Source organism: Myotis nattereri, assembly GCF_964212035.1.
Source record: "Myotis nattereri genome assembly, chromosome: 3".
Taxonomy (NCBI): domain Eukaryota; kingdom Metazoa; phylum Chordata; class Mammalia; order Chiroptera; family Vespertilionidae; genus Myotis; species Myotis nattereri.
This window is the reverse complement of record NC_138077.1, coordinates 116,491,726-116,516,352: the sequence shown is the minus strand read 5'-3', so window position 1 is coordinate 116,516,352 and position 24,627 is coordinate 116,491,726. Positions and strand designations below refer to the sequence as shown.

The window sequence follows — 24,627 nt, the reverse complement described above, 5'->3', positions numbered from 1 at the left end:
ATCCTGAATTCAATTCTTCACAGGAATGAAAGTTTTTATCATAGTGCTTAACCTACTGTATTTGACACAAATTATTTCACTTCTTATTAATATACCATCTGAGATTAAATAGGCTGAATGCTATATGATATAGCAAGTTTGCAAACTTAAAAAACTGTCCTTTGTTAATTTGAGGAAGGTAGAAAAATAGTATTTGGTTATTTTTTAAATATAAACTTTTAATTGATTTCAGAGAGGGAAGGAGAGGGAGAGATAGATAGAAACATCAATGATGAGTGTGTCATTGATTAGCTGCCTCCTGCATGCGCCCCACCGGGGATCAAGCTTGCAACCCAAGCATGTGCACTGACCGTGAATCGAACCATGACCTTCTGCTTTATAGGTCAACCTGAAACACTGAGCCACACCAGCTGGGCATATTTGGTTACTTTTTAAGTAGTTTCACCTTTTAGGGAGAATTGAAAAAATAATTACATATATTCTTATTATAATTTCCCTAAAAGGGAAAATTTCCTAAAAACAAGACAAATTTAATTTCTGAGAGTATTTTTTTAAGTTTTAGTTCTCAATTGTATAAAAACTAATTTATTTTTATGAATACGCTATATTATTGAATCTTAAAAATGCTGACTTTTAACTATAATCTTTTTTATTCCTTATCAATAGTCAATCTGTTGATCTCAGTCAGCATGAAACAGTTTCCTGTTAGTCTATATGGCAGATTAAAAAATTAGAATCCCTGTAGCAACTCCCAACAAAAAGTGAACTTAACACTACTGCCCATCTTTTAAATTTGGGCTAACCTTGTGACCAGTAGAATGCAGCCGAAATGACACTTGGGTGTTAGAAACCTGAGTCTGGACTTCAAGAGGTCAAGCCTCTTCCAGTCTCCAGCTGGGCAGTCTATTGACACATGTAATAGCCCCAGGCTAGCCCACTTGAGAATGAGAGACCAAGCAGAAGGAGGCCCCAGATATGTTAGCAAGCCCAACCAAGAATAGGGGAGCTCAGCCCAGCCCAAGCACCCAGCTGAGCTAAGTCCAAGTTACCAAACCAAAGAACTGTGAGCTAGCAATTATTATGGTTGTTGTTTTAAGCAATTAAGTGTTTGGTGGCTTATGAAGCAACCATAGAAACCTAGTGCAATCTAACAGACTTCAATTCTGATCTCAATGAAAATCAACTCTTAGAAATTGATAATGATGATGATGTTTACAAGAATAGCAGCCAGCATAATGGGAGATTATTATATGCCAGACTCTGCTAAACCTTCACATTTTCATTTAATCTTACAAAAATAAAAACTGTGGTGGAGAAACAGAAAAGGGATCTGCCCAATGTCACATAGCTAGTGATAGGGCTGGGATTCAAACCTAAGCTGGCTGACTCCAGAGTTGAAGTTCTTAGCTACTACATTACACTGCCATCTTATCAGATCAAACATTATTCGAGAATAATGTAATTCCCTACATTTCTCTAGACCTGAAGCATAAGTACATAATTTGTAAATACATGAATCTGCATAAATTTAGGGCTAAGTGTTGAGTAGGACAGGACAGTAGAACTAGCCCCGATGCACATTTTAAAGCAGTGGTAGCCAACCTCATGGACCACTCAGACCACCAGTTGGCGACCGCTGTTTTACAGAGTATATTTTGATTTAAAAAGAATAAAGTCCCTAAAACAATTCTATCAGATAAAATTCTTGATTTTAATGATCATCTTTACATAGATCAAATGTGTACATGCTGAAGGTTTTATAAATTAAAACGTTTTTCACATTGCCCTGGTTGGTGGCTCAATTGGTTGGATTGTTGTCCCATGCACCAGAAGGATGTATGTTCAATTCACAGTCAGGGCACATATCTAGGTTGCAGGTTCGATTCCTGGTCAGGGCAAGTGCAGGTGGCAGTGGATTGATGTTCCTCTCTCATCTCTATCTCTATCTCTATCTCTCTCTCTCTCTCTCTCTCTCTCTCTCTCTCTCTCTCTCTCTCTCTCTGAGCCTGTTCTAGAGTGATGATTAAAAAGTGTTTTCATGCCCTGACCGGTTTGGCTCAATGGATAGAGCATCGGCCTGCGGACTCAAGGGTCCCAGGTTCGATTCCAGTCAAGGGCATATACTTTGGTTGCGGGCACATCCCCAGTAGGGAGTGTGCAGGAGGCAGCTGATCGATGTTTCTCTCTCATCGATGTTTCCAACTCTCTATCCCTCTCCCTTCCTCTCTGTAAGAAATCAATAAAATAAAATAAAATAGTGTTTTCACATTGATTCCCACGCCTACATACTTACAATTGTTAATGACTTATAACGTTGTACTATCCTCATGATATTGTTAAGGGCCTGATTTTGGGGGTTCAAGAAAGATCTAGATTCCTTACATTTGCCTGACCCTCAGTTTGCTCTTCTGTAAAAATGACAATACCATCTACTCTATAAGGTTATTGTGGGACATAACATTTGAAAAAAACCAAATGAATGGCTAGAAAAATGCCAGCAATGGTGCAAGAATTCATTTAATGTTCATTTCCTTCATTCCAATTGTGGGTATGCCAGTAATTTATCCTTTAACATTATTACAAACAGCAAATTAACACCCTTGAACTTTTTTCCCTTCTGAATTATTTCCTTGAAATAAATCTTATTAAAGGTTATAATACATTTTGGTTGCTCCTGCAAGAAAAATGTACTTCAAAATGATTACAATTTATAACATGATAAAAATTATATGTTTCTTTTCAGTGACATATTATATTTGATCATTTTCCTTTCGTAAATGTAATAAATATGAGGTTAGATCTGACAGTTCATTTTATTTCAGTGATTCAGCATAGCATAATGATTAAGAGTGTAGGCTTAACCTTGCTATGCCTCAATTTTTTCATTTAGAAAACTGAGATATTGATAATACTGATACCTCATAACCTTTTGTTGCTGTTGTTGCTAATCCTAACCCTTTTTTCCATTGAATTTTGGAGAGAGTGGAAGGGAGGGAGTAGAGGGAGAGGGGAAGAGAGAGAGAAGAGAGAGACACATGGATTGGTTGCCTCCCTCACAGGCTCCGAATGGGGCTGGCAGTCAAACCTGCAACCCAGATATAGGCCTTTGACCGGGAATCAAACCCATGACAGTTTGGTCCATGGGCTAATGCTCTAACCACTGAGAAATACTGGCTAGGGCTCTAATAACCTTTTAAGGATTAAATGTAATGTAAAATGCTTAGTAATGTAAAATTCTTAACCCATAACATAGTAAGTGCTATGTGTTGTTTATTGTTGTTATTATTATTTATTATCTCAGGAAGTACATGTTCTTAGCAAGTCGTATAGTAGGGTTAAGAGGGTGGGTGGGCTTTAGAGACAGAGAGGGCTGAGGTGAATCTGACTCTCAAATACTGGTTGTGGCCTTGGCACAATTACCTAACCTCTGTAAACTAATCACTGCTAATATGGGATAATAATCTTCAGAGATAAAAAAGAGCTTAGCATTGTAATGTCAAATTCACAAGTGTGACCTATGTTGATTCTTGTATGAATTATCTATTTGCACTATTATTCTGATTTAAGAGTTTTTATGTTTAGCCATGACCAGTATGGCTCAATGCAGAGGCAGCCGCACACTGAAGGGTTGCGGGTTCAATTCCTGGTCAAGGGCATGTACCTGGGTTGCGGTTTGATCCTCCATGCCCGTCAGGGTGTGTGCAGGAGGCAACCAATTGATCTCTCCCCCACCCATCACTCTTCCTCTGTCTAAAAAATCAATGGAAAAAATATCCTCCAGTGAGGATTAACAACAACAAAAAGTTTTTATGTGTACATTTTCAGTTCTCCCAGAATTTTTGCACTGCATTGTAAGAGAGCCTATTTAAATTATATTCCCCATACTTATAATCATTTCTCCTAATGGTATTTACTAGATGTCTTTTTCCTTTCTTGGCTTTTTTTTCTTGAGTTGATTTGCTATATCCAAAAGTTACAGGCATACCTTGTTTTACTGTGCTTCAATTTTTTTGTATTTCACAGATGCAGCGTTTTTTACAAATTTAAGGCAAGACCTTCCACCAGTAACAAGATTTCAACTTGTTTTGTGATACTTGCCTTCTTGCAGTGGTCTGGAACAGAACCCACAATATCTCTGAGGTATGCCTGTATATTAATAGAGATCCAATAACCTCCTTTGAACCCTGAGCCTATTGCACCTCTCTGGAGCATCTGACAATGAAGGCAGAAAACACCAGGTCAAAAAGGAGTTAGTCAAACAGCTCTGGAATTTGATATTGATGTAAGATTGAAGCCATTCACCTTTCTTAACATTTTCTCTCCATGAAATAAGGGGATAGGGAAAGTGTTCTTCAAGGTAATGTGAATCTTTGCAAAGCATTACAACGATGGCACTTCATAAATTGTAACTCAGCATTTCCCAAATTGTCTTACTCAGAAAATTAGCCCTGTAAAGGCCTCAAAGGGTTTGGAGGTTAAATAAGTTTGGGAAATGCTGTGTACAATATATTTAAGTTTTACAGATTCATTATGCCCACTAGGACATTAAAGTAAGAAAATATTAAACTTTAGTTACTCCCAAACTTCTCCAACATTTTAAACTACAGACCAGAACAGCTCCCTCTTTTTCTTGAGTCACATCTATTATTTAGCCCACAGAGCTACTTTTCCATGAGACAGACTGCTAGGATGAACAAAAACATCTAAATGTCCTAAGTAACAGTCAAAGGTACTGGGGGTCTCTTTACCAGGTATACTGGTTAATAATGCAGATTTTTTCAATAAATGGAGATACACATATGTTAATATACATGCGATTTGATATATATGCTATTTTGTTGTATTGACAACAAGCTTCAAAACTTCATGTCAAATTTTCTGAAGGTGTTAACATCATAGTTATTTTTAGGCTTAAAAATGTTGAATTTCGTGCCAAAGAAAGAGCATTTGCAGGAAGTTTTAATTCATTATTTTATTTTGAAGAAAAGTGCTGCTGAAAGTTATCGTATACTTCAGGAAGCTTATGGCGAACATGCTCCATCTCAAGATACTTGTGAACACTTGTTTGAACGTTTTAAAAGTGATGATTTCGATGCTCAATTAATATTTGACAAAGGAGGCAAGAACATACAATGGAGCCAAGATAGTCTCTTCAATAAATGGTGTTGGGAAATTGGACAGATATATGCAAGAAAATGAAACGAGACCACCAACTTACACCATACACAAAAATAAACTCAAAATGGATAAAGGACTTAAATGTACGACAGGAAACCATAAAAATTCTAGAAGAATCCAAAGGCAACAAAATCTCAGACATATGCCGAAGCAATTTCTTCACTGATACAGCTCCTTGGGCACTTGAAACTAAAGAAAAAATGAACAAATGGGACTACATCAAAATAAAAAGCTTCTGCACAGCAAAAGAAACCATCAACAAAACAACGAGAAAACCCACTGCGTGGGAAAACATATTTGCCAATGTCATATCTGATAAGGGCCTAATCTCCAAAATTTATAGGGAACTCATACAACTTAACAAAAGGAAGATAAACAATCCAATCAAAAAATGGGCAAAGGACCTAAATAGACACCTTTCAAAAGAGGACATTCAGGAAGCCAAGAGACATATGAAAACATGCTCAAAGTCACTAATCATCCAAGAGATGCAAATCAAAACAACAATGAGGTACCATTTCACACCTGTCAGACTGGCTATCATCAACAAATCAACAAACGACAAGTGCTGGAGAGGATGTGGAGAAAAAGGAACACTTGTGCACTGCTGGTGGGAATGCAGACTGGTGCAGCCACTATGGAAGACAGTATGGAGTTTCCTTAAAAAACTGAAAATGGGGCCCTAGCCGGTTTGGCTCGGTGGATAGAGCGTCGGCCTGCGGACTGAAAGGTCCCAGGTTCGATTCTGGTCAAGGGCATGTACCTTGGTTGCGGGCACATCCCCAGTAGGGGGTGTGCAGGAGGCAGCTGATCGATGTTTCTCTCTCATCGATGTTTCTAACTCTCTATCTCTCTCCCTTCCTCTCTGTAAAAAAGTCAATATAATATATTTAAAAAAACAAAAACAAAACAAAAAAAAACTGAAAATGGAACTCCCATTTAACCCTGTGATCCCACTTCTAGGAATATATCCCAAGAAACCAGAAACACCAATCAGAAAGGATATATGCACCCCTATGTTCATAGCAGCACAATTCACCATAGCTAAGATCTGGAAACAGCCTAAGTGCCCATCAGTAGATGAATGGATTAGAAAACTGTGGTACATCTACACGATGGAATACTATGCTGCTCTAAAAAGGAAGGAACTCTTACCGTTTGCGTCCCAGGTTCGATTTCAGTCAAGGGCATGTACCTCAGTTGCTGGCTTGATCCCCAGTACCTATTAGAGCATGTGCAGGAGGCAACCAATCAATGTGTCTCTCCCTTTCCCTTCACTCTCTCTAAAATTCAATGGAAAAATACCTTGGGTGAAGATTAACAAAAACAAAGTAAATGGATTAAGTAACATTAAAGAGATTATAAGAAAAATATATTCCAAATTTTGTTAGTTCTATAATGGTTATATTATATTATTAACACCTGCCCGCCCCCATCCAAGGAACAGCAGCCTCCTGATCACCACACCCTCTGTCTGAGGAACAGCAGCTGTCTGTGAAGCCTCCTCCCACCAGCCAGAGGAGCCACCATAACTGTGAACAGCACACACCAGAGGAGCTGCTACCAACTGAGGAGCAGCTGCCACTACAACGGCCCGAGGAGCAACCGCAGCCCGAGGAGCCACAGCCACCCAAGGAGCAGCCACTGAATGACTCAACATCTAGATATGGTGGTACGATCAAACACGGGTAGACAAAGAAACCCCCAAAGGAAAGAAAAGGAGGACTCGCCAGAAAAGCAGCTAAGTGAAACAGAGGCATTCAGCATGACAGAAAAAGAATTCAGAATAAGGGTCCTAGAGTGTATAAACGGGATGGAGGAAAAAATCAACAACTTATACAAGAAGCAAGAAGAAACAGATGAAAAAAATCAATAAATTATGTAAGAATCAAGAAGAAATGAAGAGTGATATAGCTGCAATAAAAAACACCATGGAAAGTTTCAACAGTAGACTAGGAGAAGCGGAGGAATGAATTAGCGAATTAGAAGACAGGGAAACAAAACACACCCAAACTGAACTGCAATAGGAGAAAAAAATTAAAAGACAGGAGAACAGCCTAAGGGAGCTATGGGACAACATGAAACGAAGCAACATACGAATAATAGGGGTGCCAGAACAACAGGAAGAGCAACAAGGGTTAGAAAACCTATTTGAAGAAATAATATCAGTAAACTTCCCAGAGGTGGGGAAGAAAAAATATCACACAAGCACAGAGAGTCCCAAACAAGGTGAACCCGAAAAGACCCACACCAAGGTACATAATTACCATGGCAAATGTTCAGGACAAAGAGAGAATCTTAAAGGCTGGAAGAGAGAGACGGAAAGTTACATTCAAGTGATCTCCCATTAGATTATCAAATGATTTCTCTACAGAAACACATCAGGCCAGAAAAGAATGGCCAGAAATTTACAAAGTGATGCAAAGCAAAGGACTGAATCCAAGAATACTCTATCCAGCAAGGCTATCATTCAAAATTGAAGGGGAAATAAGAAGCGTCACAGACAAAAAAAGGCTAAGGGAGTTTATCACCACCAAGCCAGCAATGCAAGAAATGCTAAAAGGACTGGTGTGAAAAGAAGAAATAAAAAGCTCAGAAAGAAAACAGCCACACAAAAAAAGAAATGGCTACAAACAAGTACCTTTCAATAATAACTTTAAATGTAAATGGACTAAATGCTCCAACCAAAAGACACTGAGTGGCTGAATGGATAAAAAAACATGACCCATATATTTGGTGTCTACAAGAGACCCACCTCAGAAGAAGGGACTCACACAAACTGAAAGTGAAGGGATGGAAAAATATCTTTCAGGCAAATGGAAATGAAAAAAAAAAGCTGGGGTAGCAATACTTATATCAGACAAAATAGACCTCAAAGTGAAGGCCATACAAGAGATAAGGAAGGCCACTTCATAATACTAACGGGATCAATAAAACAAGAAGATATAACCCTGATAAACATATATGCACCCAATGCAGGAGCACCCAAATACATGAGAAAACTCCTGGAAGATATCAAAGGAGAGATCAACAACAATACAATCATAGTAGGGGACTTTAATACACCACTGACATCACTGGATAAATCCTCTAGACAAACAATCAGCAAAGAAACAGCAAACCTAAATGACTCACTAGGTCAGATGGACTTAACTGACATCTTCAGAACTCTTCACCCAATGCCACAGAATATACTTTCTTCTCAAGGGCTCATGGGACATATTCAAAAATAGACCACATATTGGGTCACAAAGTCTCCCCAAATTCAAGAAGTTTGAAATCATACCAAGCATCTTCTCAGACCACGATGGCATAACAGTAGAAATAAACTACAATAAAAACAACCCAAAACACTCAAACATGGAAGCTGAATAGTATGTTATTAAATATTGATTGGGTTACCAATGAGATCAAAGAAGAAATTCAAAAATTCCTGGAAACTAATTACAATGAAACACAACAATCCAAAACCTATGGGACACAATGAAAGCAGTCCTGAGAGGGAAGTTTATAGCTCTACAGGCCTATCTCAAAAAACAAGAAAAAATGGTAGTAAATCATCTAACTCTACAACTCAAAGAATTAGAAAGAGAGCAACAAGAATAGCCCAGAGTGAGCAGAAGGAAGGAGATAATAAAGATTAGAGCAGAAATAAAAGAAATAGAGACCAAAAAGACAATGCAAACATCAATGAAACCAAGAGCTGATTCTAAGAAAGAATAAATAAGATTAATGAACCTCTATCCAGGCTCAGCAAGAAGCAAAGAGAGAGGACCCAAATAAACAAAATCAGAAAAGATAGAGGCAAAATGACAACAGACCTCACAGAAATACAAATGATTGTTAAACAATACTGTGGACAACTCTACTCCAACAAATTAGACAACCTGGAGGAAATGGACATATCCCTAGAAAAATACAACCTTCTATAACTCAATCAGGAAGAATCTAAAAATCTCAACAGGCCAATAACTATGGAAGAAATTGAAGCAGTCATCAAAAAGCTTTCAGCAAACAAAAGCCCAGGACCAGACGGCTTCACAGGGGAGTTTTACCAAACATTCAAAGAACAACTAAAACCTATACTCAAGAAACCAAGATGGCGGCATAGGTAAACACCGGAGATTGCTGCCTCGCACAACCACTTCAAAAATACAATTAAAAGACGGAACAGATATCACCCAGAACCACAGGAAGGCTGGCTGAGGGGAAATTCTACAACTAGAAGGAAAGAGAAAAGCATACCGAGACTCAGAGGAGGCGCAGTGCAGAAAATACAAAGATGCGGAGGTGTGTGCGGAGCGAGCTGGAGGCTGAGGGAACGGTTGTCTATTTCAATCTGGAGGGAGTCTCAGGCTCTGAGCTCCAGTTCTGGGCGAGTCTCTGGAGACCCTGACTCAAACGGGAGAAGCGGGACTGTCTGGCATCGGTTGGAACTCGAGGGCAGCTTTCTCTCCGAGGTTTGCAGCGGTTGCTGGGACTCTAAGAGGCAGAGCCTCTGGGGACGGGACTGGGAGCATCCATAACTGCTCGCTCTGCCCAGGCCCTGTGCATCCCCTAGGACTTGCCCTGCCCAAGCCTTGCACCAAGGCATTTGTGGGATAACCTTAGGCAATGGCTAGATTAGCACCTCCCTAGAGGACAGAAGTTCTCCCACTGCAGACACAGCTGATTCTCACACCCAGTTGGCCTGGAGGTCAAATCCCCCCCCCCCGCCCAAGTATTACCTACAACAATCAAAGCTTAACTACAACAAGACTGAGCACAAAGACCAAAAGGGGGTGCACCAAGAAAGCATAAAAAATGCGGAGACAAAGAAACAGGACTTAAATGACAGAAATGGAGGATATACAGTTCAAAACCACACTTTAAAGGTCTCTCAAGAACTGTCTAGAACAGCCGTGGGCAAACTACAGGCCGTGGGCCGGATTGGGCCCGTATGGAATGAATAAAACTATTGAAAAAAAAGACCGTACCCTTTTATGTAATGATGTTTACTTTGAATTTATATTAGTTCACACAAACACTCCATCCAGCTTTTGTTCCGGCCCTCTGGTCCAGTTTAAGAACCCACTGTGGCCCTCGAGTCAAAAAGTTTGCCCACCCCTGGTCTAGAAGCCGCCGATAAATTTAGTAAGGCCTTCGAAAAGACTGGTGAGATCGCCGATAAATATAGTGAGATCCTCAAGAAATCTAATGAGACCCTCGATGTTGTGATAAAGAACCCACTAGAAATTAAGCATACACTGACTGAAATAAAGAATATTATACAGACTCCCAACAGCAGGCCAGAAGAGCCCAAAAATCAAGTCAAAGATTTGAAATGCGAAGAAGCAAAAAACACCCAACCAGAAAAGCAAAATGAAAAAGAATCCAAAAATACAAAGATAGTGTAAGGAGCCTCCGGGACAGCTTCAAGAATACCAACATCCGAATTATAGGGGTGCCAGAAGAAGAGAGAGAGCAAGATATTGAAAACCTATTTGAAGAAATAATGACAGAAAACTTCCCCTACCTGGTGAAAGAAATAGACTTACAAGTCCAGGAAGCGCGGAGTACCCCCAACAAAAGGAATCCAAAGAGGACCACACCAAGACACATCATAATTAAAATGCCAAGAGCAAAAGACAAAAAGAGAATCTTAAAAACAGCAAGAGAAAGAAACTCAGTTACCTACAAGGGAATACCCATACGACTGTCAGCTGATTTCTCAACAGAAACCTTGCAAGCCAGAAGGGATAGGCAAGAAATATTCAAAGTGATGAATACCAAGAACCTACAACCAAGATTACTTTATCCAGCAAAGCTATCATTCAGAACTGAAGGTCAGATAAAGGGCTTCACAGATAAGGAAAAGCTAAAGGAGTTCATCACCACAAAACCAGTATTATATGAAATGCTGAAAGGTATCCTTTAAGAAGAGGAAGAAGAAGAAAAAGGTAAAGATACAAATTATGAACAACAAATACGCATCTATCAACAAGTCAATCTAAGAATCAAGTGAATAAATAATCTGAAGAATGAACTGGTGATTATAATAGAATCAGGGACATAGAAAGGGAATGGACTGACTATTCTTGGGAGGGAAAGGGGTGTGGGAGATTCGGGAAGAGAATGGACAAATATTGTGCACCTATGGATGAGGACAGTGGGTGGGGAGTGAGGGCGGAGGGTGGGGTGGGAACTGAGAGGAGGGGAGTTATGGGGTGAAAAAAGAGGAACAAATGTAATAATCTGAACAATACAGATTTAATTAAAAAAATAAAAATAAAAATAAAACCTATCTTCCTCAGACTACTACAAAAAAATTCAAGAGGAAGGAACACTTCCAAGCTCATTCTGTGAAGCCAGCATCACCCTAATACCAAAACAAGACAAAGACAACACAATGAAAGAGAATTACAGGCCAATATCCCTCATGAACATAGATGCCAAAATCCTCAACAAAATCTTAGCAAATCGGATCCAGCAGTACATCAGAAAGATCATACACCATGACCAAGTAGGATTTATCCCAGGGATGCAAGGATGGTACAATATCTGCAAATCAATAAATGTGATACATCACATAAACAAATTGAAAGAAAAAAAACACATACTCATATCAATTGATGCAGAATTGACAAAATCCACCACCCATTTTTGATAAAAACTCTCAGCAAGGTGGGAATAGAAGGATCATACCTCAACAAAATAAAACCCATATATGACAAACCCACAGCCAACATCATACTCAATGGACAAACACTAACACCATTTCCCCTACGAACAGGAACAAGACAGGGATGCCCACTCTCATCACTCCTGTTCGACATAGTACTGGAAATATTAGCCATTGTAATTAGACAAGAAGATGAAATAAAAGGCATCCAAATTGGAAAAGAAGAAGTAAAACTGTCCTTATTTGTAGATGACATGATATTATACATAAAAAAACCCCTGAAGACTCCATCAAAAAACTATTAGACTTAATAAATGAATTCGGCAATGTAGCAGGATACAAAATTAATGCCAAGAAATCTATGGCATTTCTATACACCAATGGTGAACTTACAGAAAGAGAGACTAAGAAAAAAATCCCATTTACCATTGCACCAAAAAAATTAAGCTACCTAGGAATAAACTTAACTAAGGAGGTAAAAGACCTCTACTTAGAAAACTACAGGACGTTGAAAAAAAGAGATAGAGGAAGACATAAACAGATGGAAGAACATACCATGTTCTTGGATTGGTAGAATCAACATCATTAAAATGTCCATACTACCCAAAGCAATCTATAAATTCAACGCACTTCCCATTAAAATACCAACGGCATATTTCACAGGCCTAGAACAAACTCTCCAAAAATTCATCTGGAATAAAAAACGACCCCGAATAGCTGTAGTGATCCTGAGAAAGAACAAAGTAGGTGGGATCTCAATACCAGATATCAGCTGTATTACAAAGCCACTGTTCTCAAAACTGCCTGGTATTGCCACAAGAACAGACATATAGATCAATGGAATAGAATAGAATCCAGAAATCGGCCCGAACCAATATGCTCAATTAATATTTGACAAAGGAGGCAAGAACATACAATGGAGTCAAGACAGCCTCTTCAATAAATGGTGTTGGGAAAACTGGACAGATACATGCAAGAAAATGAAACTAGACCACCAACTTACACCATACACAAAAATAAACTCAAATTGGATAAAGGACTTAAATGTACGACAGGAAACCATAAAAATATTAGAAGAATCCAAAGGCAACAAAATCTCAGACATATGCTGAAGATTTGCATCTCTCAGATGATTAGTGACTTTGAGCAAGTTTTCATATGTCTCTTGGCTTTCTGAATGTCCTCTTTTGAAAGGTGTCTATTTAGGTCCTTTGCCCATTTTTTGATTGGATTATTTATCTTCCTTTTGTTAAGTTGTATGAGTTCCCTATAAATTTTGGAGATTAGGCCCTATCAGATATAACATTGGCAAATATGTTTTCCCACGCAGTGGGCTTTCTTGTTTTTTTGTTGATGGTTTCTTTTGCTGTGCAGAAGCTTTTTATTTTGATGAAGCAATTTCTTCACCGATACAGCTCCTAGGGTATTGGAAACTAAAGAGAAAATAAACAAATGGGACTACATCAAAATAAAAAGCTTCTGCACAGCAAAAGAAACCATCAACAAAACAACAAGAAAGCCCACTGTGTGGAAAACATATTCGCCAATGTTATCACCAATAAGGGTTTAATCTCCAACATTTATAGGGAATTCATACAACTTAACAAAAGGAAGACAAACAACCCAATCAAAAAAATGGCCAAAGGACCTAAATAGACACTTTTCAAAAGAGGACATTCAGGAAGCCAAGAGACATATGAAAACATGCTCAAAGTCACTAATCATCTGAGAGATGCAAATCAAAACAACGAGGTACCATCTCACACCTGTCAGACTGGCTATTATCAACAAATCAACAAACGACAAGTGCTGGAGAGGATTCGGAGAAAAGGGAACCCTTGTGCACTGCTGGTGGGAATGCAGACTGGTGCAGCCACTATGGAAGACAGTATGGAGTTTTCTCAAAAAACTAAAAATGGAACTCCCATTTGACCCTGTGATCTCACTTCTGGGTATATATCCCAAGAAACCAGAAACACCAATCAGAAAGGATATATGCATCCATATGTTCATAGCAGCAGAATTCACCATAGCTAAGATCGGGAAACAGCCTAAGTGCCCATCAGTAGATGAATGGATTAGAAAACTGTGGTACATCTACACGATGGAATACTATGCTGCTGTATGAAAGAAGGAACTCTTACCCTTTGCAACAGCATGGATGGAACTGGAGAGCATTATGCTAAGTGAAATAAGCCAGTCAATGAAGGAAAAACACCACATGATCTCACTCACTCATGGATAATAAAGACCATTATAAACTTATGAACAAAAATAGATACAGAGGCAGAGCTGCCTCGAACAGACTGTCAAACTACAGCGGGAAAGCCAGGGAGGGTTGAGGGGCAGAAGGGTGGGGGTAAGAGATCAACTGAAGTACTTGTATGCATGCATATAAGCATAACCAATGGACATAAGTCACTGGGGCATAGGGGAGGCTGGGGGATTGTTAAGGGCGGGAAAAAAAGGAGACATATGCAATACTCTTTGTAATACTTTAAGCAATAAAACAATTTTAAAAAAATAAATTATTCACACCTAAGAAATTGGGTGAAGGGTACATATAATATGCTGTAATATTTTATAGTTTTTTTTACATGTATGAGATTATTTCAAATTAAATTAATAAAATATTAATTGAAATGTATCTGCATTACATGAAAAATTTCCTAATTGCTTCTCGCATAATTTATTAAATTGTGCTAAAATTTACAAGGGTTCAATTAAAAGATATCTTAATTCTAAATGATATAATAGAAAATATATAATAGTGCAGTTATAAGCACTTATCTGAAAATAAAAATTTAAAGAAGTGAATTTAAAGAAGGGATTAGCCAAAGAAAATATATGCACAACCCATGGACACAGACAACAGTATGGTGATGGCCGGAGAGAGGTGGGGGGCAAGAGCTGGGTAGAGGGGCAAAAGGGGGGAAATAGGGACATCCTATATAATAATAATAAAAGGCTAATATGCAAATTGACTGAATGGCAGAATGACTGGTTGCTATGATGGGCAATGGCCACCAGGGGGCAGACGCTCAATGCAGGAGCTGCCCCCGGTGGTCAGTGCACTTCCATATGGGGAGTGCCACTCAACCAGAAGCTGGCTCATGGCTGGCCAGCGCAGAGGTGGTGGCAGGAGCCTCTCCCACCTCCATGGCAGCACTAAGAATGTCCAATTAACGGTTTAGACCGGAACCCTTGGGAGCCTAAGCCTTTAGCTGGACATCCCCCGAGGGCTCCCTGGCTGCCAGAAGAATGTCTGACTGCAAGCTTAGGCCTGATCCCCTGGGGAGGGGGCCTAAGTTGACAGATGGACATCCCCCAAGGGGTCCTGGACTGCAAATGGGCACAGGCCGGCTGAGGGAACCCCCCCAGAATGCACAAATTTTTGTGCACTGGGCCTCTAGTGTTTTCATATTTGACAACTCATTTTCTTGCATGTCAACCTCTTACAGTTCCCAGCATTTGTTCATACTGTTTGCTCAGGAATGACTTTTCTCTTTACTTTGTGCCTATGAAATCCTACATACCCTACATGGTTTTAACTCCAATGCTGACTCCTTATACTAAATCCTCTCCTGATCCCATCTTATACCACCAAAAGTAACATATCATTTCTCTTTAACCAGCACACTATTTAAACATCTAGTGTCATCCTATATAATAAAAGGCTAATATGCAAATTGTCCGCTCAACTGGGAGTTTGACCGGGGGTGGGGCCAGCCTGCCAACCACCCTCGGCCCCTCCCCGAAGCCGGCCCCACCCTGATCAGGGTGGGGACAGCTGGCCAACTGCATGTGGCCACTCTCCCCAGCCAGTCTGCCAACCTCCCACACCCCCTCCCCCCGTCTGGCCCAGGCCAATCAGCCTCAATCAGGGCGAGCTGGCTGGACCCCACTGGTGTATGAATTTGTGCACCAGGCCTCTAGTTAATTATAAAATGAAGCAGAATGAAATATTTAGAGTCTACTTACCCACTAGATACTAATATCATCGAGAGCAGGGATTGTGTCCTATGATTCTTTCTTTATTATTAGATCGAATTGGTATGGCCCAGTGGTTGAGCATCAAGCTATGAACCAGCGAGGTTACGGTTCAATTCCTGGTCAGGGCACATGTCTAGGTTATGGGCTCAATTCCCGGTGGGGGCATTCAGGAAGCAGCCAATCAATTGATTCTCTCTCATCATTGATGTTTCTCTCTCTCTCTCCCTCTCCCTTCCTTTCTGAAATAAATAAAAATATGTTCAATAAATAAATAAATAAATAAATAAGTAAATAAATAGTGTCCTGGTCCTTGCTAGTTTGGCTCAGTGGATAGAGTGTCAGCCTGTGGATTGAAGGGTCGACTCTGATTTGTTTCTGGTCAGGGGCATATAATTTGGGTTCGATTCTGGTCAGGGGCATAATTTTTTTTTTTAATGTCTTGGACAAGTATTAGCAATCAAACTCTCCCTGGTCAGTGTGGCTCGGTTGGTTGGGCATCATCCTGTGCACATAAAGGTTGCTGGTTCAATTCCTAGTCAGGACACATACCCGGGTTGTGGGCTTGTTCCCCAGTAAAGGGTGTGTAGGTGATTAATGTTTCTCTCTCTCTCCCTCTCCCTTCCTTGGTCTCTACAAATCCATAAAAATCTTAAAAAACACACAAAAAAAACTCATTAAAAAAATACACACACACACACACACACACACACACACACACACACACACATATATATATGGTGCCAATTTTGTGTCATTTCTGGATTTATTAATCCAAGTGTCTTATTTCATGTTTTAAGTCAACATTACTCATTTTTTATTATTATGTGTCACAATTATTTTAAAATTAGAGGCCCAGTGCACAAAATTCATGCACAGTAGGGTCCCTAGGCCTGGCTAGCAATCAGGGCCAATCTGTGGGCAACCGGCAGGGTGATTGGGTCAACCAGTTGCACCCGCCTTGGTCTGACACTGCCCACTCACCAGCCCTGCCCCCCCCCCCCCCCACCACCACCACTGCCACCACCGGTTGGGGCCTGTGGGCTGGGGGCAGCTCCTGCATTGAGTGTCTGCTCCCTGGTGGTCAGTACACCTCATAGCGACTGGTCGTTCTGCCCGTTTGGTCTATTTGCATATTAGGGTTTTATATAGATAGATCTGCTATGGCAAGCCTGTGCCCCAGTGTTGTTGTTTTAATTTGTTTTTGTGGTACGAAAGAGGCCACATGCTAACCTGACAAGCTCAGGGAAGGCTTGCATGGCTGTCTTGCAAACTCAAAGACTTAAAGTAACCACAAAGGATGGTCTGAAAATTAAACTTTAACTAAAAGCAGTTATGGTGGGTAGTCACCTCCTAGGCCGGTATCTTCCCTGACAAAGTCAACCTTTACCTTTACTGAGCTTATTGTCTTTTTTCATTTATGATAACATATCATTGAAAAGTCAGGGTAACTTCCTTTTTTTCCAGACCCCTCAGGGCACAACCAAATGTCCTGGGTGAAAGGACAGATACCACAAATTCATTGGTATTGTTATCATATTAATTGTTGACTGTTAACTATCCTGTACCCACCTAAGTAATGTGTCTATCATTTTACTGTCTATCCAATCCCAGGGGTTTCCCTGCTTTGCTTTCTCCTGCCTCTCTAATTTATCACTAATGGATTTCATGTAACCCACGTACATCTCCTACTTTGATTGCAATGTATAAATTAAGATGAAAAACCACCATTCTCTGGAGCATTATCCCAATCCCTTGAGATTCTGCTTTCAGGCAATTGTTGACAGTTTGGCTCAAATAAACTCACAAAAATTCTTTACATGTTTGAATGTTTTTATGGTAACATAGTACTGAAAGTCAAAAAATTTTTGTGAATTTCCTTTGGAACTCAATTTCTGAAACACAAATTATGGCTTGGTCCATTCCAGCAATTATAACAAAATACCAGAGACTGGGTAGCTTATAAACAACAGAAATGTATTGTTCACAGTTCTGGAGGCTGGGAAGTCCAAAACAAAGGCACCAACATGGTCATATTTAGGTAAAGATCCTCCTCCTAATATGCTGTCCGGTCGTCCGTTCAACCAATCAAAGCATAATGTGCTAATGATATGCTAAGGCCATACCTTATGCCTTCTTGCTGTGTCCTCACATGGTGTGAGGGGCTAGAGATATCTGTGGAGTCTCTTTTATAAAGCCACTAATCATTGTTATTAGAACTCTATTTTTGTGACCTAAGCACTTCCCAAAGGCCTCTCTTAATAACATTGTCTCTGGGAGGTAGGATTTACCATATGAATTGAGGGAGGGGAAAACATCCAGATCATAGCACATTATATTAAACTAGAGGCCCGGTGCACAAATTTGTGCACCAGTGGGGTCCCTTGGCCTACGGGATTGGGCTGAAACTGGCTCTCTGACATCCCCAAAGTGGTCCTGGATGGTGAGTGGGTGCAGGCCAGGCCAAGGGACCCCACCAGTGCACGATTGGGGCCAGGGAGAGCCATGGGAGGTTGGCCATCCAGGGAGGGACTGTGGGAGGGCTACAGGGCATGTCCAGCCGTCTTGTTCGGTCCCAATCGGCTGGACCCCAGCAGCAAGCTATCCTATCGGTCAGAGTGTCTGCCCGTTGGTGATCAGTGCACATCATAGCGACTGGTCAACTAGTCCACTATCTGCCCCCTGGTGTTCAGTGCATGTCATAGCGAGTGGCTGAGTGGCCTTAGCATATCATTAGCACATTACGCTTTGATTGGTTGAACAGACGACCGGACAGCATATTAGACTTTTATTATAAAGGATTTCTTGGCCAGTTTCTTCAAATATCCTTAATTTATGTAGAGCAACCATGAATTAATAGTTTTCTCCATTTAAAAAATTTTTTTCATTGGTTCATTACAGGTGGTCTGCACATCCAATACTAAATTGCACAGAAGTGGTGACAGGAAGCACCTAACTCCCTCCTGTTTTATTTCTCTATTTCATTGATTTTATCAGTAATAAATTTTATTTTTTATCAAATGTATGTTCGTACATGGTAATTTTATTAGGGGCTAATAAATGACTTTTTAAACAGTTACCATCCAATTTACTGTAACTTTGAGAACCATAACTATAAGGAAGAAAATAACTAATAAGACAGAGTTAGAGAAATGGGTTTCTTTTTCTTAAATTTCATATAATTAGGAGTAAATAAATAGAACATACTACAGAGAAAGTAGCCAAATTATATTACTGCCATTTCCCACTTACAGAAATGAGATACATAATTTAACAAACAGGAAAGATAGATGGTGTATTTATTGTTTGGCTACATTGGTACGACTTATTTTAACAAAAGTTCTCATATTTAATAATCCAAAATAGTAACTTATTAGCTGTATATCAAAAGTATATTTAAAATGGCCAACTTTGATTGAAACACTTTTCAATTAATTCATTTCCTCATTCACTATTATACATTAAGTACTATGCTAGGTGCAGGGAGATACATTGTTAAAAGGCTCTTTAGTTTTTCCTCAGAAAATTTATAAACTAGTACAGGAATTAACCAACTTTTTCTGTAAAGGACCACATAATAATAACATAGGCTTTAAAGAACTATTTAGTCTCTGTTTTCGTGAGGCAAAAGTAGTCATAGACAATAGGTAACAAATAAGCATGGATGTGTTTAAATAAAACTTTATTTACAAAACCGGTGGTGGGTCAGATTTGGCCCATGGGTTATAGTTTGCCAACATCTGCTCTAGTGGAAATTAACTAGCAATTCCAATACTACATGGTAAATGCAGTGATAATGAACAAAGGTTGTTATGAAACATGATCTAAGAGAATCAACATAGGCTTCTGAGAGGGGGCAACAATCTAACTGAAGCCCCTATTGTCTCAAATTCAAGAAACAAAAGTAATTTTTGTAATGTGCTACCATTATAAAACAATTTAAAATCTCATTCTGAAAATGTAAACCATATTTGACTAAGTAAGAATTGCTTCATTATACAGTATTCTCTTCTAGTTGTTTATGAAAAATTATACCATAAATATATCTGAAAGCTTACCTTGAGTGACTGTTTTGAGAACAATTAAAGTTGACAAAAATCTCAATGGCAAATTGGAACTCCTAAAGAAAGCAGCTGTCTTTGGTTTATTCTCCATAGAATGTTCCAAAGAATTATCCTGAATTCCCTTTACTACTCCTTTGAATATGTCTTCACCCAATCTCCTCAATGTTGATGTCATAGTTGAATGCTGTTAAAAAATATATATTAAATTAGCATAGTTATTAATGTTCAGAAAATATAATTTTAAACATTATAAACATACCAGTGGCACAATGCATAAAAATACATGCTCTCGGACTGGGTGGGGGGGGGGGGGCCTCAGCCCGGGCTGCACCCCCTCGCAGTCAGGGAGCCCTCAGAAGATGTTCGACTGACGCCTTGGTCCTGCTCCCCGCGGGAAGTGGGACTTAACAGCAGTCTGGCCTCCCTCTGTGGGAGGCGACCAGCGGGCTGATCAGGTACTGGCAAGCAGCGGGCCCTGCCCTCCATTGCCCCACCACTGCCACCACCAGTGGCCTCCTTCTGGGGGAGGCCACCAGGCGAGCCCATCAGTGGACGACGCTGGCTGGTGAGTGGCTGGCCCCACCCTGCCCCGCCAATCACCCTGTCACCACCACTGGTCGCTGCCACCTCCCAACCCCCCAATCGATGTCCCCTCTCTCTGCCTGCTGGCACGCAACATGGCTGGCCTGGTACTGCCTGTTTGCAGGCCCTGCCCCCCGCCAACTGGTCAATCTGACGTTCGGTCAATTTACATATTATGCTTTTATTATATAGGATGAACTAAAGATAAGTCATTCTTTTAGTTTTTTCTTTATTGACTAGGTTATTACATATGTGTCCTTATCCTCCCATTACGACCCCCAATCCTGCTCATGCCCTCACCCCCAATTGCCGGAAGCCGGTCCATCCTTGCTGCTTGACACAGTCGCTGCAGGGAAGAAACATCTGCACAGCATATGTTTCAAGGGACCTGGCATATATGGCATACTGTTCTTAATATGTTTGCTCCCCTACTTAGCGCTATGTGTTTTAACCAAGGTCACCTCTCTGAGAAAGGTGGTTTCCCCAGGCGGGGATTTTTTCCCTGGAGTTAGGGGTTAACAGGACTAAGGAAGAGAATAAATCAGTAAAATCCCTTAACTAAGTGCCAGGCGAGTAGTTAATCACTTTAACTATGAACAATCGAGTTTAAGCTACATAATCTTTACTTAGGATAATCTCCTTCAGTTACTTCCTTGTAGCTTAACAGAACAATAGAGTAGTGACCTTGGAATGGAGATAACAAATGCCCTAACCTTTGGAATAGAATGGATAGGATTAAAATCAACTGATATAAATACAGATGTAACAGGAGAATAAAGACAGAACCAGGCTGGAGAACCTGACTAGAGAACCTCGCCATGCTGATCATCTGAACGCTGCTGCCTCCGTGTCATTCCTTCTTCCCCGACTCCGTCCACACCTTTGGGAACCCCTGGACCTGCTGGGGCTGGACCCCAACACCCAATAGTGTCTATGTCCATTAGTTATGCTTATATGCATGCACACAAGTCCTTTGGTTGATCTCTCCCCCTTCTGCCCACCCTCCTCTGCCTTCCCTCAAGGTTTGATGGTCTGATCGATGCTTCTCTCTGGATCTGTTTTTCTTCATCAGCTTATGTTGTTCATTATATTCCACAAATGAGTACAATCATGTGATATTTATCTTCCTCTGACTGACTTATTTCACTTAGCATAATGCTCTTCAGGTCCATCCATGCTGTTGCAAATGGTAGGCGTTCCTTACTAATTACAGCAGTGTAGTATCCTATTGTGTAGATGTACCAGTTTTTAATCCACTCATCTGCTGATGGGCACTTAGCTATTTCCAAATCTTACCTACTGTAAATCGTGCTATGAACATAGGGGTGCGTATATCCTTTCTGATTGGTGTTATTAGTTCCTTGGGATATATTCCTAGAAGTGGATCACTGGGGCAAATGGGAGTTCCATTTTTAACTTTTTGAGGAAACTTCATACTGTTATCCACAGTGGCTGCACCAGTCTGCATTCCCACCAGCAGTGCATGAGGGTTCCTTTTTCTATGCATCCTCGCCAGCACTTGTCATTTGTTGATTTGTTAATGATAGGCATTCTGACAGGTGGGAGATAGTACCTCATTGTTGTTTTGATTTGCATCTCTCGGATGATTAGTGACTTTGAGCATGTTTTCATATGTCTCTTGGCTTTCTGAATGTCCTCTTTCGAAAAGTATCTATTAAGTTCCATTGCCCATTTTTTTGATTGGGTTGTTTATCTTCCTTTTGTTAAATTGTATGAGTTTCCTGTAAATGTTGGAGATTAAACCCTTATCGGTGATAACATTGGCAAATATGTTCTCCCATGCAGTGGGCTTTCTTGTTGTTTTGTTGATGGTTTCTTTTGCTGTGTAGCTTTGTATTTTGATGTAGTCCCATTTGTTTATTTTCTCTTTAGTTTCCATTGTCCTAGGAGCTGTATTGGTGAAGATGCTGCTATAACATATGTCTGCGATTTTGCTGTCTATGGATTATTCTTTAAGACTTTTATGGTTTCCCGTCTTATGTTTAAGTCCTTATCCATTTTGAGTTTATTTTTGTGTATGGTGTAAGTTGGTGGTCTGGTTTCATTTTTTTGCATGTATCTGTCCAACTTTCCCAACACCATTTATTGAAGAGACTGTCTTGACTCCATTGTATGCTCTTGCCTCCTTTGTCAAATATTAATTGAGCACTGGTTTGGGTTGATTTATGGGTTCTCTATGCTATTCCATTGGTCTATATGTCTGTTATTGTGCCAGTACCAGGCAGTTTTGAGGAGAGTGGCTTTGTAATACCGCTTGATATCTGGTATTGAGATCCCTCCTACTTTGTTCTTCTCAGGATTGCTGCCATTCGGGGTCTTTTTTTATTCCAGATGAATTTTTGGAGAGTTCATTCTAGGTCTGTGAAATATGTCACTGGTATTTTAATGGGGAGTGCATTGAATGTATAGACTGCTTTGGGTAATGAGTACATTTTAAAGATGTTGATTCTACCATTCCATGAATATGGTATGTTCTTCCATCTGTTTACATCTTCCTCGATCTCTTTTTTCAGTGTCCTGTAGTATTTCAAGTACAGGTCTCTTACCTCCTCAGTTTATTCCTAGATCTTAATTTTTTTGGTGCAATGGTAAATGGGATTGTTGCTTTAATCTCTCTTTCTGTAAGTTCACTATTGGTGTATAAAAATGCCATAGATTTCTGGGCATTAATTTTGTATCCTGCTACATTGCCGAATTCCTTTGTTAAGCCTAATAATTTTTTGATGGAGTCTTTAGGGTTTTTTATGTACAGTATCATGTCATCTGTGAATAATGACAGTTTTACTTCTTTTCTAATTTGGATACCTTTTATTTCTTCTTCTTGTCTAATACTATGGCTAGCACTTCCAGTACTATGTTGGACAGGAGTGATGAAAGTGGGCATCCTTGTCTTGTTACTGTTCTTAGCAGATTGCGGACAGATCACGAGAATTCTCACTTCATATTACACAGTGTTTTACAAAGTATCATACTTTAAAAAGATATTAGCTTATAAGAATATGTAATAACTCCAAAATGCAATGGGTATTTAATTTTAAAGCGTGCCTTTAACATTTATGTAGAACGTTTTTTGTACTCGTTCATGAGAAACTTATCTGGCCACTGAGTAAAGCTAGCAATAAAACTACTGGTCTACAATGTGTTAAGTGAAATGGTTTTAGTTTTTGCCCACTGAGTATGATGTTGGCTGTAGGTTTGTCATATAAGGCTTTTATTATGTTGAGGTATGATTTCCTCTAGTCACACTTTGTACAGGGTTTTTATCAAGAAAGCGTATTGGATTTTTTCAAATGTTTTTTCTGCACCAATTGATATGACTATGTGATTTGTATCTCTCAGTTTGTTTATGTGATGTATCACGTTTATTGATTTGTGGATATTGTATCATCCTTGCATGTCCGGGATAAATCCTACTTAGTCATGGTGTATGAGATTTCTGATGTAATGCTGGATCCAATTTGCTAAAATTTTGTTGAGGATTTTGGCATCTATGTTCATGAGGGATATTGGCCTGTAATTCTTTTGTGTGTGTGTGTGTGTGCTGTCTTTATCTGGTTTTGGTATGAGGGTAATGCTGGCTTCATAGAATGAGCTTGAAGTGTTCCTTCCTCTTGAATTTTTTGCAATAGTCTGAGAAGGATAGGTTTAGTTCTTCTTTGAATGTTTGGTAAAACTCCCCTGTGAAGCCGTCTGGCCCTTGGCTTTTGTTTGGTGGAAGCTTTTTGATGACTGCTTCAATTTTCTTCATAGCAGTAGTCACCAACTTGTGGTCCATGAACCACTGGTGGTCTGTCAGGTCCGAAAGGTTGGCGACCACTGCTCAATAGTTATCGGCCTATTGAGATTTTTAGATTCTTCCTGATTGAGTTTTGGAAGGTTGTACATTTCTAGGAATATGTCCAATTCATCTAGGTTGCCTAGTTAGTTGGAATAGAGTTCATAGTATTTTTTTATAATCCTTTATATTTCTGTGTGGTCTGTTGTTATTTCATCTCTTTCATTTCTGATTTTGTTTATTTGGGTCCTCTCTCTCTGCTTCTTGGTGATCCTGACTAGAGGTTTATCAATCTTGTTTATCCTTTCAAAGAACCAACTCTTGGTTTCACTGACCTTTTGTATTTATTTATTTTT

The 24,627-nt window shown here is 39.7% G+C and overlaps 1 protein-coding gene across 1 annotated transcript in view; it reads right to left on the bottom strand.

Annotated features, from left to right (window-relative positions):
- CCDC138 (coiled-coil domain containing 138) overlaps window positions 1-24,627 on the bottom strand; it is a 175,167-nt gene that overhangs the window by 25,364 nt on the left and 125,176 nt on the right. The window contains exon 12 of the mRNA XM_081086186.1: window positions 19,888-20,077. Coding sequence (XP_080942312.1) covers window positions 19,888-20,077 — 190 coding nt within the window. The remainder of the gene's footprint in view (window positions 1-19,887; window positions 20,078-24,627) is intronic.